The sequence below is a fragment of the Bos indicus genome, chromosome 12 (assembly GCF_029378745.1).
Source record: "Bos indicus isolate NIAB-ARS_2022 breed Sahiwal x Tharparkar chromosome 12, NIAB-ARS_B.indTharparkar_mat_pri_1.0, whole genome shotgun sequence".
NCBI lineage: Eukaryota > Metazoa > Chordata > Mammalia > Artiodactyla > Bovidae > Bos > Bos indicus.
Window position 1 is genome coordinate 33,107,095 of NC_091771.1, and position 19,851 is coordinate 33,126,945.

Consider the following 19,851-nt stretch of genomic DNA (forward strand, 5'->3'; position numbering starts at 1 on the left):
GAATTTGAGGTTGGGATTTCTTCTTCTTTCAATACTTTAAATATTTTACTTTACTCTCTTTTTGGCTGCAAACTTTCTGCCGAGAAGTCTGTCATTTACCTTCATTCCTCTACAGTTAAGGTCTTCCCTCCACTCTGGATTCTTGTAAGATTTCCTCTTTGTCTTTGGTTTTGTGTAGTTTTATTATGACATGCCTGGGTGTAGATTTTTGGCATTTACCCTGCTTGGTGTCTTCTGAACTTCCTGGGTCTTTGTTTCGTGTCTGTAATTAATTTTGGAGTATTCTCAGTTATTAGCACTCAAACTTTTCCTTCTGTTCTCTATTTCTTTTCCTTCTGGTATTCCAACAGCTTGTATGTTAGATCTTTAGAATGGTCCCACCATTCTTGAATATTCTGTTCTGTTTTTTTCTCTTCTTTTCCTCTTTGAGTTTCAGTTTGCTGCTGCTAAGTCACTTCAGTCGTGTCCGACTCTGTTCGACCCCAGAGATGGCAGCCCACCAGGCTCTGCCATCCCTGGGATTCTCCAGGCAAGAACACCGGAGTGGGTTGCCGTTTCCTTCTCCAATGCATGAAAGTGAAAGGTGAAAGTGAAGTCACTCAGTCGTGTCCAACTCTTAGTGACCCCATGGACTGCAGCCTACCAGGCTCCTCCGTCCATGGGATTTTCCAGGCAAGAGTACTGGAATGGGGTGCCATTGAAGTTTCTATTGACATTTCTTCAAGTTCATTAATTCTTTCCTCACCTGTTTCCAGTCTACTGTTGAGTCCATAAAAGATATTTTTCATTTCTGTTACAGTGTTTTTCACAGTGTTTTTACAGCCCTTTGGGGGTGGTGTTAAGGTATGTGGGCAGGGAAGTGTTCTACAGTGAAGTAAAGTCACTCAGTCGTGTCCGACTCTTTGCAACCCCATGGACTGTAGCCCACCAGGTTCCTCTGTCCATGGGATTTTTCAGGCAAGAATACTGGAGTGGGTTGCCATTTCCTTTTCCAGGAGATCTTCTCGACCCAGGGATTGAACCTGGGTCTCCCACATTGTAGGCAGATGCTTTACCATCTGAGCCACCAGAGAAGCTCTATAATCTTACGTTAAATCTCAGTCTTCAAGAGATACTGTACCCCTTTGTCTTAAGTGTTTCTTAGTGCTTTCTTTCTCCCTTTAGGTGGGACAAGGAGACCACATGGGGTTGGAGTTGGGTAAATGACTTTCCCTCCAGGTGGGATAAGGCTCTGGTAAAGTTTTTAACCTCAGAGGCTAGGCTTTTGCGATGGAGAATGCTCTGGGCATATTTCCTTCTCTCTTAGAACCTTGATACCCAATTTTATGGAAGTTCACCCCATTATTCTGTTCCCATCTTTAAAAAATTTCCCCAAATTTCTCTGAACTTCCTCTTTGCTATTAGCACTTTTCCATATTTTCCAAGTAAAAATTCTCCTACTTATACGCCTTTTCAAAAATAGCTTTATTGAGATGTAATTCACATGGCATAAAATTAACCTGCTTAATATAATTTAAGGGATTTTCCTGTATTTACAGATACATGCAATCAATGGCAGAATCATTTTAGAAACTTTCATCGTCTGCAAAAGAAGCTCTGTACCTTTAGCTGTCATCTCCCTGACCCTCCTTGCCCCACCCCTAAACAACACTCCTCTACTTTCTGTTTCAGTGAATTACTTATTTGGGCTTTTATGTTAATCAAATCATTTAATAGGCAGTCTTTTGTGACTGGCTTCTTTAACCTACCATAATGTTTTCAAGGTTCATCCATGTTGTACCAGGCATTAGTACTTCATATCTTTTTTAATAGCTAAGGACTATTGCATTGTATGTATACACTTTATTTATCAATTCATCAGCTTGTTTCCACTTCTAGGCAATTATGAATAATGCTGCTGCTTGTACATTCATGTACAAATTTTTGTGCAGACATGTTTTCATTTCTCTTGAGTGTATATACACTGATAAGTGGAATTGCTGGATCATTCACTGACTCTGTGCTTAGTTTTTGGAAGAATTCCTGGACTATTTTCCCAAGTTGCTGCACCATTTTACATTCTGACCTTCAATGTATGAGAATGGTGATTTCTTCACATCCTCATCATCACATTATTATCTGATTTTTAAATTCTAGTCATGCTAGTGGGTATGAGGTAGTATCTTATTGTGGTTTTGATTGGCATTTACCTGATGACTAATGATCTCAAGTATCCTTTCATGTTATTTATCTACTTTTAAATTTAATTTTTGTGAGATTTTCAAAGGGAACAAGGAGGTACACATTAGCCTTAATCTACTATCTTTTTAAAAAATTTTATTTATTTTAGTTGGAAGCTAATTACTTTACAATGTTGTAGTGATTTTTGCCATACATTGATATAAATCAGCCATGGGTTTACATGTGTTCTGCATCCTGAACTCCCCTCCCACCACCCTCCCCATCCCATCCCTCTGGGTCATCCCAGTGCACCTGGCCTGAGCACCCTGTCTCAAGGTCTTTTCATTTATATTTAAAATGGTAAAAGATAATTTCCCCCTCTTTGTTTCAGGCAACACAACAAGTGATTAGTCAGAACTGCCAAGATCTTGGAGCACTGTTGGGTAAAGAAAATGACCTGGCCCTAATCATAGATGGTAAAACATTGAAATATGCCCTCCATGTTGAAGTTAGGAAGTGCTTCCTTAACTTGGCCCTCTCGTGCAGAACAGTATTATGTTGTAGGTAAGAATATATTCACTGTTGGTTTTTTCCCTGCTATATTTCATATTTTTTATGGAAAGAAAATATAAACATGGAAATATAAGTTTTTTTCATAGACAAACTACCTTATTGGGAAAATATACACTCAAACTGAAATGCAAGATGTGAATTTAATTCTACTTGTCAGGTTTAAGATTTACTCAAAAGCAGTTTATAATTCTTCAGTGGCACATTATTTTGGTATGTTGTTTATTAATGTATTGGTCAAATGAAAGAAATCTTTCAGGCACAACAAAAGGAAAGGAAAGGAAAGTGAAGTCGTTCAGTCGTGTCCGACTCTGCAACCCCATGGACTGTTGCCTATCAGGCTCCTCCGTCCATGGGATTTTCCAGGCAAGGGTATTGGAGTGGGTTGCCATTTCCTCCTCCAGGGGGTCTTCCTGACCCAGGGATCGAACCTGGGTCTCCCACATTGCAGGCAGATGCTTTACCGTCTAAGCCACAGGGAAGTCCAGGTACAACAGAGGCCCTGGTCATTTACATGGAGGGGTAAATTTGAAACCAAACCACTGAGACCTAGAGGAAAATGAATTTATGAGTGGTTATTGAGTTAATTGACTGTTGCTCAGTTAACAGATAGTTATTATAAGACTAATGTTATTTTAGGCTATATTTTCATACATGAGTGAGAAGATCCAAAATCAGAATAGTGATCATCCAGTTCTCTTCTTAACTGGTCAGAACTGACTTGGAGCTTTGGTAAAGCGTGCAGAACTGCATTAAGGAGTGAGTGAAGAATTTGAGGATATGTGGAGAACTTGAGTGCCAAGAGGATGGAATTAAGATTTAGATTAAGATATGAAGAGTCAGGGGCTTTCTTAGGTGATGCTAGTGGTAAAGAACTCACTTGCCAATGCAGGAGATATAAGAGACGTAGGTTCAATCCCTGGATTGGCAAGATCCCCTGGAGAAGGACACGGCAACCCACTCCAGTATTCTTTCCTAGAGAATACAAGGACAGAAAAGCCTGGTGGGCTACACTCCACAGGGTTACAAAGAGTTGGACACAACTGAAGTGACTTAGCATGCACTCACATGAAGAATCAGACTTGAGATTAATTAAATTTATTAGTTTGTTCCCTCTATAAACATCATAGTCTAAACATGAAAGTGATCATCAGACTAAATGGTGAAGCTATTATCAGTGCAAGTATTCCAGTAAAAGAATCAGTGTCTCTTGATGAGAACTAGACTTACAAATGGTTTCTGACCTCCTGTACTTCAGAAAATGTTTATATTATACCCATAATGTAGTGATGTTAACTGAATGTATTCTCTTCATTATGAAGCGAAGTTGTTTTTTTTTTTCCAACTGTGTTTCTGCCTTAAATTTTGGAGCATGTTCTAATCAAAGAAACCTCCTATCTACTCAGTTTATAATAATCTCACCTGAAGTTTGAAAAGGTTAAATTTAAATTAGTTATTAGGAGTTGTTTTGAAGGAAGAGAATGATAAGTGAGGTCATTTGCTTACTGGAATATGAAACCCTGTGTGCCCTTATTGTTTTTGATAGAAGTGTGTGTCTAACTTGCTGACTGAGTGAATAAATGAGTGATGAGTAGGGACTTCCTTATATCTGTAAAGAAATTAATGAATGAATTGGAAAATTTACCAGTAACTGCCATTTAAATGTGACTGTATGTGGATTATTGCTGACTCCTTTGTAAAGCCTTTTAGAACAGGATGAATAAAATGAACCAAAATAAAACAAGAAAACATGGTTGTTTCTTTCTTTCTTTTTTTTTCAGGTTATCTCCCCTCCAGAAGGCTGAGATAGTGGATGTGGTGAAGAAGCAGGTGAAGGCCATCACCCTGGCCATTGGGGATGGTGCCAACGATGTGGGGATGATCCAGACGGCCCATGTGGGTGTTGGCATCAGCGGGAATGAAGGCATGCTGGCCACCAACAACTCTGATTATGCCATTGCTCAGGTCAGTGGTGAGGGTGGCCAGCTGGGCATGGGGAGTGTTGAAGACCTCGGGTCCACCCCCAAAGTTTGGCCCAGTCTCTAAGCTGCTTTCAGTTTGAAGCTATCAGCACCTCTTTGAAGGCTATACTGCTCACTGATCAACAGGCTGATAAATGGAGAGAGGAGTTGTTAGGGCAAGAAGTAGTGGCTTTATTGGGAAAGTCAGCAGACTGAGAACATGCTGGACTGGTGTCCCAGAGAACCATCTTGCCTGAGTCAGAATTCAGGCTTATTTTATACTAAAAGGGAAGGGGATAAAGTCCTGGTTCTGGTCAGCCTCTGGAGGGGGATGTGTTAACTTCTTTCTCCCTGCAGCCATTCACAGGTGGGCTGTGAGCTGAACCAAATGGTATTTTAGCTTCCCCTGGGAGGCAGGGATCCTAGAGATGGGCCATTATGTGTAATTTAAACTCATGGGCTAAGAGGAACTAAAAAGCCTCTTGATGAAAGTGAAAGAAGAGAGTGAAAAAGTTGGCTTAAAGCTCAACATTCAGAAAACTAAGATCATGGCATCTGGTCCCATCACTTCATGGGAAATAGATGGCGAAACAGTGGAAACAGTGTCAGACTTTATTTTTTGGGGCTCCAAAATCATTGCAGATGGTGACTGCAGCCATGAAATTAAAAGACGCTTACTCCTTGGAAGGAAAGTTATGACCAATCTAGACAGCATATTCAAAACCAGAGACATTACTTTGCCAACAAATGTCCGTCTGGTCAAGGCTATAGTTTTTCCAGTGGTCATGTATGGATGTGAGAGTTGGACTGTGAAGAAGGCTGAGCGTCAAAGAATCGATGCTTTTGAACTGTGGTGTTGGAGAAGACTCTTGAGAGTCCCTCGGACTGCAAGGAGATCCAACCAGTCCATTCTGAAGGGGATCAGCCCTGGGATTTCTTTGGAAGGAATGATGCTAAAGCTGAAACTCCAGTACTTTGGCCACCTCATTCGAAGAGTTGACTCATTGGAAAAGACTCTGATGCTGGGAGGGATTAAGGGCAGGAGGAGAAGGGGACGACAGAGGATGAGATGGCTTGATGGCATCACTGACTCGATGGACGTGAGTCTGAGTGAACTCCGGGAGTTGGTGATGGACAGGGAGGCCTGGTGTGCTGTGATTCATGGGGTCGCAAAGAGTCAGACACGACTGAGCAACTGAACTAACTAAACTAAACTTATGGGCAACATCCATTTAGTGATTAGCTTGTAATGGAATGCAGAGGTTCTACCCTATCTCCTTGGTTTTGAGCTGATGCATTTTGCAGCAGTAATGCATGCATACGTGCTAAGTTGCTTCAGTTGTGTTTGACTCTTTGGGACCCTCTAGACTGTAGCCTGCCAGGTACCTTTGTCCATGGGGTTCTTCAGGCGAGAGTACTAGAATGGTTTACCTTGCCCTTCTCCAGGGGCTCTTCCCATCCCAGGGATCGAACCCACATCTCTTACATCTCCTGCATTGACAGGAGGGTTCTCTACCACTGGTGCCACCTGGGAAGCCCTTGCAGCAGTAAAGGCCTTCCCTTTCCAGCTTGGAAGTTTTCAAAACTGCTGCTAAGATTCTGTAGTTCTGCTCATATAACCAGGTCCCCAGTCTCTCCAATCTGTATGTGCTTTGCTTTGTGGTATCTCTTGATAAAGACTTAAAATATCCCTATTCTTTCCCCCACACACACACTTTTTCTTATGGAGATACTACTGCCTTTTGGCAGACATTTAAAAAAATTCAGCTTTGTTTATTTAGAGCAGTTTTATGTTCACAGCAAAATGGAACAGAAAGTACAGGTATTTCCTGTACACCCCCAGCCCCCGCCCCCTCAGCCTTCCCTGTTAACAACATCCTTTACCAGAGCAGTTCATGTGTTATAACTGATGAACCTACAGGACAGGTCATTATCACCCAAGGCCCATAGTTTACACTAGGATTTTCCCTTGTGTTGTACATTCTATGGGTCTGGACAAATGTACAATGACATGTATCCACATTATAGTATCACACAGAGCGGCCTCACTTCCCTAAAACCCTCACCTATTCATCTTCACCCTTTGCAGTAACTCTTGGAAACCACTGATCTTTTTACTGCTTCCGTAGTTTTGCCTTTTCCATAATGTCTAGTTAGAATCACACAGCAGTGTTTTCACACTGGCTCCTTTCACGTAGTTACGTGCATCTTAAAGTCCCTCTATGTCTTTACAATGTATCCAATTGTACATCTCTAAACACTATGTTTTACCTTGTGTGTGTGCTCAGTTGTGTCTGACTCTTTGCGACCCCGTAACTGTAACCCACCAGGGTCCTCTATCCATGGGATTTCCCAGGCAAGAATACTGTAGTGGGTTGCCATTTCCTCCTCCAAGGAATCTTCCTGACCCAGGGATCAAATCTGTGTCTCTGGCTTCTCCTGAATTACAGGCAGATTCTTTACCACTGAGTCTCCTGGGAAACCCTTTCTTTTAAACTTGTTGTTCAGTTGCTAAGTCGTGTCTGACCCTTTGTGATTCCCTGGACTGAAGCACGCCAGGCTTCCATGTCCTTCACTGTTCCCAGAGTTTGCTCAGATTCATGTCCACTGAGGCAGTGATGCCCTTCAACCAGCTCATCCTCTGTTGCCTCCTTCTCCTCTTGCCCTCAGTCTTTCCAAGCATCAGGGTCTTTCCAATGAGTTGGCTCTTCCCATCAGGTGGCCAAAGTGTTGAAGCTTCAGCGTCAGTCCTTCCAATGAATATTCAGGGTTGATATCCTATAGGATTGACTGGTTTGATCTCCTTGCTGTCCAAGGGACTCTCAAGAGTCTTCTCCACCACCACAGTTCGAAAGCATCATTTCTTGGGTGCTCAGCCTTCTTTATGGTCCAATTCTCACATATGTACATAACTACTGGAAAAATCATAGCTTTGACGATATGGGCCTTTATTGGCAAAGTAATGTCTCTGCATACACTGTCTAGGTTTGTCATAGCTTTCCTTCTAAGGAGCAAGCATCTTTTGATTTTGTGGCTGCAGTCACCATCCACAGTTATTCTGGAGCCCAAGAAAACAAAATCTGTCACTGTTTCCACTTTTCCCCTTTCTATTTGCCATGAAGTGATGGGACTGGATGCCATGATCTTAGTTTTTAAAACATTGAGTTTCAAGCCGGCTTTTTCATTCTCCTCTTTCACCTTCATCAAGAGGTGCTTTAGTTCCTCTGCCACTTCTCTTTTTATACCATATCTTGCAGGGGTTTCGAATTGCAGCTGCAATCATGATCAGACAGAAAGTGCGGGATCCCAGGGCTTTCTTTTCTCCCTTCCACCCACCTAAGTCCCCTCACGAAGCCAGGCACTGATGCAAGCCACTGGTCTGACTCATGCTCTGCCCCCCTTTTTATTAACAGGCTATTTCAGGTTAAGGAAACCACTTTGAGCCCCTTCAGATGTTTTCTGTCTCACTTTTCCTTGAAAGTAACTTTGACTGGAGAGAGGGAGAGGGTGTCCGCCATGGTGTGGGCCATTTCATACTCCCTCGCATGTTGTCCTCAGCGCCATAGCGGACATTCTCCTATGTCTGTCCCATCCCCCCGCCCTTAGATGGGCTGCTGCCGAGGGTCTGTTGTCTTTCCTTTTCACCTCTTGCAGCACATGACTCTCACTTCCTCAGAGAGGACCAGTGTAACACTTTGCTCACAGCCTAGATCTTTTTATTTTCAGAAAAGGGTAAATTTTTCCCTTCTTCCTCTCTAAACTTCTTAATGTTTTAAAACCATCCCAAGAAATACAACTTTGACTTAGAATGTCCTTTTTTTCTCCCTGTAAATAAATCATTGCAAAGCCAAAAATAGTAATGTTGTCTATAATGACTTTTCATATCAAGTTCTAGGTGAAAACAAAAGCCATCCCTCTTGAATTCACTTGTTTCAGTGTAGCTATGTATCTTATGACTCGTCATGTCCCTCCCCATCCTGACCATCCTGTTCCAAACTCTTGAGCAATCTTTTTTGAAAAGCTGGGTTTTTTTCCCCCATGTATACCAACTTATGTCACTCTAAAGTCAGTATTTAATTTTCATAGTCACTAAATTACTAAATTGCCTTGTTTGGTAGAATAATGCTCCTGAATATTCATTCATCCTAAAAAAAAATGTTTACTGAATGCCTCTCACACCCTAGGCATGTTCCTGGGTGTTTGGGATCCATCAGTGAACAAGGTGAACAGTGAGCCCTGCTCACTTAGTTTGAAGATGTTGAGTGTTAGAGAAAAGGAAAACCCAGATGAGGGAAAGCAGCTGAGGGGTGCTGCAGAAATCACATGTTACCTCCTTTTTAACTTTAATTTTTCTCTTTATATGTTTACTATAGGAAATGGGGGGAACTGATTCCTATAAGACTTTATTACATGCACCTGATCAGACAGAAAAATCAGTGACTGATGTTCTTGCTTCCAGGATCTTATTTCATTAAGTAATTCTGAGTCCCTTCTCACAATTAAGGTCCTAGACGTGGATCAGATCAAATTCTAAGCCTTGTATGTGACAAGTGAAAATGCAAGCAAGATTTGCTGGGTAGAAAAGTGATGTTTATTTATTTATTTTAATAATAAGAAAAGTTAATTTCACAGAGATCTGAAAAACTCCTTTATAGTGAACAGTCATGTCAGGTTGTCTGGGAGTAGGTTTCATTCTGCTCTGTCCTCGGGAGTGGGAACTGCTGAGGTGCGAACCCTGGGAAAATGACGTTTTGTGGGGTTTGTCACTAAATGGTAGGTTCCTTTGAACTTCATTGATCGTTATTTCTGTCTTTTAGTTTAGCTACTTGGAGAAGCTTCTGTTGGTTCATGGAGCTTGGAATTATTTTCGAGTGACCAAATGCATACTGTATTGTTTCTATAAGAATGTCGTGTTATACATCATCGAGGTAAGGAATGCTTTCTTTCCTTGAGGTGTGAGGTCTTGTCTTTGATGTGGAGCTTGATAGTTTAGCGTTTTCCTTATTTATCTCCCTAAGTACTGTTACATAATGCTGCCTTAAGTTGTGGCTCACATAAAATCGATTTAATAAAAAATGGCAAGCAAAATATGTCACAACATCACGATGACTTAATCTGTTGTTTAAAAAAATAAGCAAGTCCTATTTGGAACCAAAGTGTGTCTCTGCCAGCTCCAGATCCTTCTAGTGATCAGAGGCATCAGAAATCTCTGGGTTTTTGAACTGTTTTCCTCCTGACGCTGGAAATCTGGTTCCAAGGCTGTTGTTTGTCTTCCTAGCATCCCACTAGGGGCCAGGATGGGCCTTGTTCTTCAAACACCAGCTCTTTCCTTTTGTCTCGGCTGTACTTAGCCCTGGTGGCTAAAGCAAGTGGAACAAGAAAACCTCATAAGTGTTGCTTCCATGTCAAGAAGATAACATGGAAAGAACCTGTACCCGCTCTCCTTCCGTGCTGGGGGCTGCGGAGCTGTGGCTCCCACGCTGCAGCCAGCCCTCCGCCTGCCCCGACTCCCAGCCTCTGCACTGGCAGAGCACCGGGCAGCAGGGCCTCTTTTTTTTCCTGAAAGTGGACCAAAGAAGAGTTCCATAACTGCATTTTTCATGGAATCTGAGTGTTTGTCATGCCTTTATTGCCTCTGAGAAAGCGTGTTTTCTCTAGTGTGTCGTGTATAAGGGTAATGGGACTTTGGGGTGAATCTTTTATTACTGAAGGATCATTGATTCACAATATTACAGTTTCAGGTGTAGAACATAGTGATTCAGTAGTTTTACAGATTATATTCCACTTAAAGTTATTATAAAATAATGGCTGTATTTCCTTGTACTAAACAATATATCTTTGCTACTTATTGAATTTAAAATGATTACTTATTAGTTTTTAATGGATTAAAATTCATTTTAATGGTTGATTTACAGTATTATATTCATTTCAAGTGTACACACTTATTTTACACAGTGTAGTTCGTGTCTCTTATTCCCATGCCCCTTCCTCACCCCTCCCGACTTGCCTCTCCCCACTGGTAACCACTAGTTTGTTCTCTGTATCTGTGAGTCTGCTTCCTTTAGTTATATTTACTAGTTTGTTGTCTTTTTTAGATTCCACGCATAAGTGATAACATAGAGTATTTGTATTTCTGTCTGACATTTCACTTAGCATAATACGTTATAGGTCCATCCCTGTTGTTGCAAATGACAGAATTGTTTTCTTTTTTATGGCTGAGTAATATCTTATTGTATATACATACCACATCTTCTTTATCTCTTCATCTGTTGATGGGCACATTATCTACAATAGCCAAAATATGGGAGTGAATCTTCTAACTACCATCCTGACTTTTAAAATATCTGTGTAAGCTTGAAATTTGGCTGTGGAAACACATTTTTAAACATTTTATTTTGAAATAATTATAGATCAGAAGAAGTTATAAAAAATATTTACCAGAGTTCTTGTGAACCCTTCACTGAGTTTCTCCCAAAGATAGCACCTTATATAAAACCACAGGATAATCTGAAACCAGGAAACTGATATTGGTATGACTCATTCAGAACTTATCCAGCTTTCATCAGCTTTGCACATGTGTGTATGTGTGCATGCGTGTCACTCTCTGTCCTTTTATCCCTGTGTAGACTCATGTAACTACCAGAGTAATCAAGATACAGATCTGTTCCAATGAAAGATACAAACTCGCCTCATCGCCGCAGGATCTGCCTCATGCTACCCCTGTATATTCACACCCACTCTGACTGGCAGTAGCTCATCTATTCTCTTTTCCTGTAACGGAGTTCTTTCAAGAATTCTCTAAAAGTGCAATCATATACCATGTAACTTTTGAGACTGCATTTTTCCCCTCAATATAACTCGTTTCCGATCCATCCAAGTTGCTGCACGAGCAATCGTTCTTCCTCTTGACCTCTGTGTAGTACTCCACGGCACAGGTGGCTGTCACTTGTTCACTATTCACTTGTCGAAGGACATTTAGATTGGTTCCAGTTTGGAGCCATCATGAATAAACTGCTCTGAACATGTGCATAGGTTTATGTGTAAACACAAGTTTTCACTTATCTAAGGAGAGTGTCCAAGTGTACATTTGCTGAGTTGTATGGTAAGTGTATACCAAATTGTTTTCCAGAGTGACTTTCCTATATGAGTGTATGTAGGTCAGCACTGACATAGCGGTGCACTTGGCTTCCTTCTCTTTCAGCTTTGGTTCGCCATTGTTAATGGATTTTCTGGGCAGATTATATTTGAACGTTGGTGCATCAGCTTGTACAATGTGGTGAGTAAGCACTCTCCCTCTCTCTCTCTCTGATGGCATGCGGGGCTGCACTGTTTGTGTCTGGGATGCGGAGCTAAGTCCTTCATCTGCATCCATGGCTCACATACATCTTTAGGGCCTCTGTTGCTGCCACACATCCTGCAGAAGCACAAACTCCCCACACATGGTTTCAATCATTGCAGATCATTTTATAGTAACTACATGATATTTCCCAGGTGGCGCTAGTAGTAAGGAATCGGCCTGCCAATGCAGGAGATGTAAGAGACAAGGGTTTGATCCCTTGGTTGGGAAGATCCTCTGGAGGAGGGCATGGCAACCCACTCCAGTATTCTTGCCTGGAGAATCTCCATGGATAGAGGAGCCTGGCGGGTCACAGTGCATGGGTTGCAAACAGTCAGACACAACTAGAGACTTAGCAAGCATACACACACATTTATTTGCAATGTATTTTTTATAATATTGATATTTCAGAATCTTTCTAACTCTGGCTGTACAACATTTTCGTATTTTTAAGTCAAGTAAAAATTGCTGAACTCTTCCTAAAACCCATTGCACTTAATACATATAATTTACATTTATCTCTATGTGTCTGTGTGTATGTGTGTGTGTTTATAGTGTAATTCAATGTCCTCTTAAGCCTCTTGGTAGAAAATTTGTATTTACGGAGATAGAACACGCTGTGCTTGTACCAAATGCTGAATTTTTATATCAAGCCTATAGTAAATACAATTTTCCATTTTAATGGAATCTTCTAATAATAAATAATCCCATACCATTACTTGAATTATTTTGAATTCAAAAACTAGATGTTTGTTAAATAGTAAAGCTGAGTGGCTTTTTACCCACATGACCTTTTAATTTTTGCTTTATTTTTCTTGTGTTATTATTCCACCAAAGGGTTAGAAGTTAGGAAACGTAACAGAAAAATGAGGCTCCCAGCAAGTATCCCATGACCTCTCTCGTGCACTGTGTTATTGCGGTGACATTATACTCTGCATGATCTGTGCCCTTACTCCTAAAGGTCTGTCCTCTGGGAGCTGAAATTCCAGAACAGCCTGAAGTTACTGAATAGAAGTCATTGGGTGCTCAATGCTGCTATGCATATTTACAGTCATGGGAGTGCCAGTGGCTGGGTGTATTTGGTCAGAGCACTACACCAGGGAAGCTTGGGTCCTGTGTAGAGTTGTCTCTGCCAGGCTCTTGGTCCCAAAGGGAAATATTGATAAACTTTCTTTTAAGTTTCACTACAGACAGGAGTAGAGAGTGGCAGAGTCTCTCCTCTGGATGAGAACAATCCCTACGAATACATAAGCCACAGCTACTGACCAATGGAATCTTGCCAAGTGGAACTCCAGTGGAAAATTTAAATAATTATGAGGATAAAATATGATGACACGCTTATTAAATATCCATTGACTTATTAACTTTCATCCCATTACAAGTATATTTTACAGGTGAAAAAAAATGAAGACCAGGACATTCCAAATAATAGTTACTGGCAATGCTGGAGATGGAGTCTGTCTACTTATTTGAGAACTAAATTTATATGAGTTGTCATGCTACTTCTAGAGGTTTTATATTATTTCTGCTACTGCTTATGCATGACTAACTGCTATAGGAATTACCCTCCCACAGAAAAACTAGAATAGCAGAAAAAATGTATGAAACAATAGTTTTCAGGCACTAGATGCCAGGCGGCTCATTGCGTGATCCCCAAGAGCAGGCCTGTTTATAGGCCAAAGTGAAGGAAGATGGGCCCACAGGGGAGCCCGGCTGTCTTTACTGAGCTGAAGATACAGAGGGTGGAGTTCAGTGAGCCAAGAAAGCTAGAATTTGCCAGACAGAATATCAGAGGCAGGCAAACTGCACTGAGAAATGGAGAGAGGGAAAGAGTTGCAGACACAGAGAAATACAGAGACAGTGTTTCTGGAAATGTGTAGCTGTTCCCTTGAGCCTCTGGTTGAGGATTTATCTGTATGTGCATGAGAAAAGTGTACTCAGAACTCAGGGAAACGCAGGTCTCCTGCATTGCAGGCACATTCTTTACTGTCTGAGCCACCAGGGAAGCCACTGGAAAGCAGCGGGCTAGATTTCTGGAGCTCTCTCAGGGCTAGGAACAGTTTGTATTCCCATTAGCCTGTTGGGGAAGACCTATTACACAAGATACTGGGGAAATTCCTTACGTAAGTCACACTTTTAACAATAAGGATGAATTAGTCCCATAATACGGAGAAGGCAATGGCACCCCACTCCAGTACTCTTGCCTGGAGAATCCCATGGGCGGAACAGCCTGGTAGGCTGCAGTCCATGGGGTCGCTAAGAGTCGGACACGACTGAGCGACTTCACGTTTACCTTTCACTTTCATACATTGGAGAAGGAAATGGCAACCTACTCCAGTGTTCTTGCCTGGAGAATCCCAGGGACGGGGGAGCCTGGCAGGCTGCCATCTATGGGGTCGCACAGAGTCGGACACAACTGAAGCGACTTAGCAGCAGCAGCAGTCCCATAATAAGGGCTTCCCAGGTTGCTCTAGAGGTAAAGAACCTGCCTGCTAATGCAGGAGATGTAAGAGACTTGGGTTCTACCCTTGGTTTGGGAAGATACCCTGGAGGAGGGCACAGCAACTCATTTCAGTATTCTTGCCTGGAGAATCCCATGGACAGAGGAGCCTGGAAGGCTGAAGTCTATGGGGTTTCTAAAGAGCTGGACACAACAGAAGGGACTAAACGACAACCACCAGGTGTCTCACCCAGCTTCCGGCACAATGATACCTTAGTAATTGCAGTACATTATCAGAGCCAAGAAGATGACATTGGCACAGCACTCACTCAGATACAGACTGAAAGCTCTTTTTAATAGGTTCTTGTTTCCTATGTAGATTTTCACGTCACTGCCACCCTTTACTCTCGGAATCTTTGAACGGTGTTGTAGTCAGGAGAGCCTGCTCAGGTACCCACAACTCTACAGAATTTCTCAGACAGGTGATATTTTCAACATAAAGGTAAGCAGAAGGTTATTGCAGGTCTTTCAACTTCCCTCCAAAAGGTTTTGTCTCTTTCCTTTCTGATGCTTTAGGAAAAATAATTTAAAAACAACAAGGAATGCAGCCCTGTGCCATATTTCTTTGCATTCTACCTAAGGTTCCGTGAATCCTGAGGTTTTCCAGTCTGACATTAACTTTGTGTTTGAACCACCTTCTTTCCTAAAAGCTGCTTTGTGCTTTGGGCCAAAGATGTTTTTTCCATACTCTTTTTTTTTTTTCCCTCTAGTCCCTTATCTGTAAGTCTTCCTGGCAAGCATGAAAAAAAAAAAACAACTGGTGTATTTATAATTGAATGAACAAAGACTTGTTTTTGTTATTTTTCTGTCACATTCTCACCTTGTGCACCCTTCTTTGATTGATCCCAGAGATATTATATTATTGAGATATCCTTTAAGAAAATTGTGCAGGCATACCTTATTTTATTGTGCTTTGCAGATACTATTTTTTTTTTTTTACAAATTGAAGTTTAGTGGCAAACCTGTGTTGTCAGATGATGGCTAGCCTTTTCACTGATGTGTATACATTATTTTTAGACAATGCACACTTAATAGATTACATATAGTGTAAACATAACTTTTATGTGTACTGGGAAACTAAAAAGCATCACGTGATTTGCTTTATTATGATATTTGCATTGTGGTGGTGGTCTGGAACCAAATCTGCAATATCTCTGAGGTATGCCTGTAAATGGTATATTAAACATTATTTTGACCACAGGCAGAGCATAGATATAAAAGTACAGGGTGTATAAAATAATACATATAAAATACATATAAATATAAAATATTTTATTAAATATGTTTTATATTTATATAAAAATATATAAAATATAAAATATGATATTAAATTATATTTTAAGTACTATAATTTAAAGATTGAAAGTATTTTTTAATTATTTCTTTAAATTAGTTCTTTTTTGCTAGATAATTAAAGCCTTTATATGTTTTTATAATAAATACATTATCTTTGAATTCTACATATTTATATTTATTAAATATGTTTTTCAAATGATATTATCCTATAATTTCACAGTCATTTCTTTTAAAAGGAGACTAAAGATATGGAAATTTTTAGTCTCCAGGAAGACATTTTAGCTTTGTAACTGTGTTTCACACAGCAAATAAACTTTATGACATCACATATTTTTAGAGTTAGACCTGGATACTATCTTGATTTTCTTGCTTTGTTTTCTTTTAGGTGCTTTGGATTCAATGTATAAATGCTATTGTCCATTCATTCATTCTCTTCTGGTTGCCCGCAAAAATGCTGGAGCATGGTAGTAACTTCATTGTTTTCTGTGTGTGTGTGTCTACAGATAGAGAAAGCAGAAGTAGGATTAAAAACATAGGTTTATATATATTCACCTAAACTAATAGTATAATCTGGTTAACAGATTGTAGTTTGAACATTTAACAGATGGCCTTTAGAGCCCATTCTCCTTGCCTCTAACATGTATAACTTGTAACTTAGTGCTTTTATTGTTAATTTTTAATAAATGTTTGAGCCAGGAGGGCTGATAGAAAGCACAACAGTTCTACTGAGTCATAGATTCCCTCTGTCAGTGAGTTTGAAACTTTGGTCTACTATATTTATTGCTTTCATTTCTCAAACTTTATGCTTCAATTTAAACTGTAACAAGTCCAACAGGCCGTATAGTAATTTAACCTTATATTTTATTATTGGACTAGGTCTCCTTTTCCGGACATACAGTTTTCCAAACAACACTATGTGTGAACTGTTTTGCCAAACTGGTTTGTGTATAAATAGATCCAGAAGTAGGAGCTATATTTATGAAGTGTGTTACTGATGTATAATTGGCTCATAGCCACAAATTAAGGTGTGAAATACAATTATTTTCCTTTAACCAGATTTAATTTTTATTGGCTATTACTAACAACATGTCCTAATCTTGCTGCCTGCCAAGTTGCTTCAGTCGTGTCCGACTCTGTGCGACCCCATGGACTTCAGCCTACCAGGCTTCTCCGTCCATGGGATTCTCCAGGCAAGAACACTGGAATGGGTTGCCATTTCCTTCTCCATCCTAATCTTAGGAATATATTTTGTTTAATTGAGCCTTGGTTGTGTGTGTTTATGTCCATTATACTGCTAAGGGCATTCCTTATAAAACAAATGAGCGAAAAAAAAAATGAGCAAAATTTTCAAGTGATAACAATATAGCAAAGTAACACGCTGACAAAGAGTTGGTTCCACTTTCAGAATGGTAGTGTGAAGAGCTCCTTGGATGTGCTCCTCACCCTCAAAAACCAAACCTGCAAAACTATAAAACACAACTCTGTGAATTCTCTGAAAATTATCCAAAAGGCAAGGAAGATGATCAGTCTAAAACTCAGTAAGAGCATCAAGAGTCTGCATCACTTGAGCCATGACCCTCTCCCTCCCTTCCCCACGGTAGCCTGGCCGGACGAAAGGTCCACTCCAAGCAGATGTAGACAGGAATATGGGACTACTGCTCCTCTCAGCTCTCAGTCAAGGGTTCCCATCTCACAGGAAGGGCAGCTCACCAGCATTTCTCATCCCTCCAACTCTGATTGAAGAGGCCAGATTTCTGATGGGTGTGGCCGAGACCGAGCTCCCTTTCCCCCAGGCAACTAACATTGCACCCCATGCACGACAGGCCAAGAACCCTGGGCCCCTGGTCACTCTCACCATAACTAATATTCACAGGACAGAGTTTCTACCCCGTGCACGACAGGCCAAGAACCCTGGGCTCCTGGGGCCCACTCTCATCACAACTCACTCGTAGGGCAGGGAATTTCTGGGAGAGTCAAGCCAAGAAGACTGGTGGCTTTGTGCTAGACCACTAGCACAGAAATACTGGGTCCAAGATTTTGCCAGTAGTAAAAAAAGAGCTCCAAAACTCTTTCCCAAATAAGATGACTATTCAAAACAAAGTAGGGGAAAGTTCAAGTCTAAGGATACTCTCAAAAACAGTAGCCCTTCTTCATTAAGAGCAATAAGCTAAATCATATGCCAACTGATTTACCAGAGAGAATCAGGGAAGGAGATAGATAAAGAACTGAATGAAAACCCTGAAGTTGAAAAGTACCAAAAACTCGAAAAATGTGTTAGAGAGGGTCAACAGTAGATTTGAACTGGAAGAAAAAAGGATTAGCAAACTTGAAGTTAGACCAATAGACAATAAGGGCCAGGCAGTGCTAGTGGTAAAGAACCCACCTGTTCATGCAGGAAATGTAAGAGACGTGGGTTCAATCCCTGGATTGGGATGATCCACTGGAGGAGGGCATGTCCATCCACTCCAGTATTCTACCTGGGAAATCCCATGGACAGAGGAGCCTGGTGGGCTACAGTCCATAGGGTCGAAAAGAGTTGAAGAATACTGAAGGGACTTAGCACAGCACAGTTTGAAGACAAGAGATAAAAGAGTGAAGAAAAATGAACACAGCATTAGAGAATATGAGATGCCTTTCCGCACACCAACAGAAGCACGATGGGTATACCAGAACAAGAGGAGAAAACCAATGAAGCAGAAAAAAAATATTCAAGGAAATAATAGCTGGAAAGTGTTAAATTAGTTGAAAGTGAAAATGCAATCCACAGAATGGAGCAAAGGATACACAAGTTACAGATAACTGAAGATTTGTTTCCAGAGTATATAGAGAAGATTTATAACTCAACATAAAAAGACAAATGACCCAATTTTTTTAAATGTACAAAGGATTTTAATAGACATTTATCCAGAGAAGATAGACAAATAACTAATAAATACATGCTCAACATCATTAATATTTAAACAAACAAAAAATTGAAACCATGATGATATACAACTTCATACCCATTGCATGCGTCCTCAGGCATGTCTGATTTTTTGTGCACTGATTGACTGCAACCTGCCAGGCTCCTCTGTCCATGGGATTCTCTAGGCAAGAATACTGGAGTGGGTTGTCATTTCCTTCTCCAAGGGATCTTCCCGACCCAGGGATGGAACTGGCCTCTCCTGCATCTCCTGCACTGGCAGGCAAGGTCTTACCAACAGCACCACCAGGGGAGCCCAGGCTACAGTCCAAAGGCTCGCAGAGTTGAACATGACTGAGCGACTGAGTAGGCATTGCACATTTTAGTGAGTTCTAAATCAGGAGAAAACATAAATCAGGAAAATACGTGAGCCTCAAATATATGGGTGTGCTACCTGAATTGGGGTTAGAGTCAGGGACTTAAAATTTTTTTAAGTGTACAAAGGATTTTAATAGACATTTATCCAGAGAAGATAGACAAATAACTAATAAATACATGCTCAACATCATTAATATTTAAACAAACAAAAAAATTTAAACCGTGATGATGAGATACAACTTCATACCCACTTAAAAATTTCTATATCAACCAGAACCACATCCACCAATATTTATTGAGAATTTTTAAAAGTATAAAGAAGATCTTAAGAAATTATCCTAATCTTGACATAATATTGACCCTATAAAATGAAATTTGTAAGTTTATAACAGATTTAAGAATAGTTAAAAAGTATGAAATTCTTTTTAACTTTAAAAGTATGAAATTCTTTTTAGAAAATTCTATTTTAACTTCAAGTTATGTTAGGTTTATTATTTTAGTTATCCTGGAGAAGAAATAGTGTGAAAAATGTGATGACAAACATCCTTAGAATCCTTGTCTTGCTTTTTGGCATAACTAATTGGATTGTTTTAAAAAAAACTTCCTTTTTCTTAAAAAATATTTATTCTTATCTATTTATTTATTTGGCTCCACTGGGTCTTAGTTGTGGCGTGTGGGATCTAGTTCCCTGACCAGGACTTGAACCTGGCCCCGTGCATTGGGAGCACAAAGTCTTAGCCACTGGACC

At 40.4% G+C, this 19,851-nt stretch overlaps 1 protein-coding gene across 1 annotated transcript in view; it reads left to right on the plus strand.

Moving 5' to 3' along the window:
• Positions 1 to 19,851, plus strand: part of LOC109567039 (phospholipid-transporting ATPase IB-like) — a 92,998-nt gene that overhangs the window by 56,497 nt on the left and 16,650 nt on the right. Inside the window, exons 25-30 of the mRNA XM_070800263.1 lie at positions 2,552 to 2,724; positions 4,512 to 4,695; positions 9,509 to 9,619; positions 11,893 to 11,967; positions 14,847 to 14,969; positions 16,209 to 16,287. Coding sequence (XP_070656364.1) covers positions 2,552 to 2,724; positions 4,512 to 4,695; positions 9,509 to 9,619; positions 11,893 to 11,967; positions 14,847 to 14,969; positions 16,209 to 16,287 — 745 coding nt within the window. The remainder of the gene's footprint in view (positions 1 to 2,551; positions 2,725 to 4,511; positions 4,696 to 9,508; positions 9,620 to 11,892; positions 11,968 to 14,846; positions 14,970 to 16,208; positions 16,288 to 19,851) is intronic.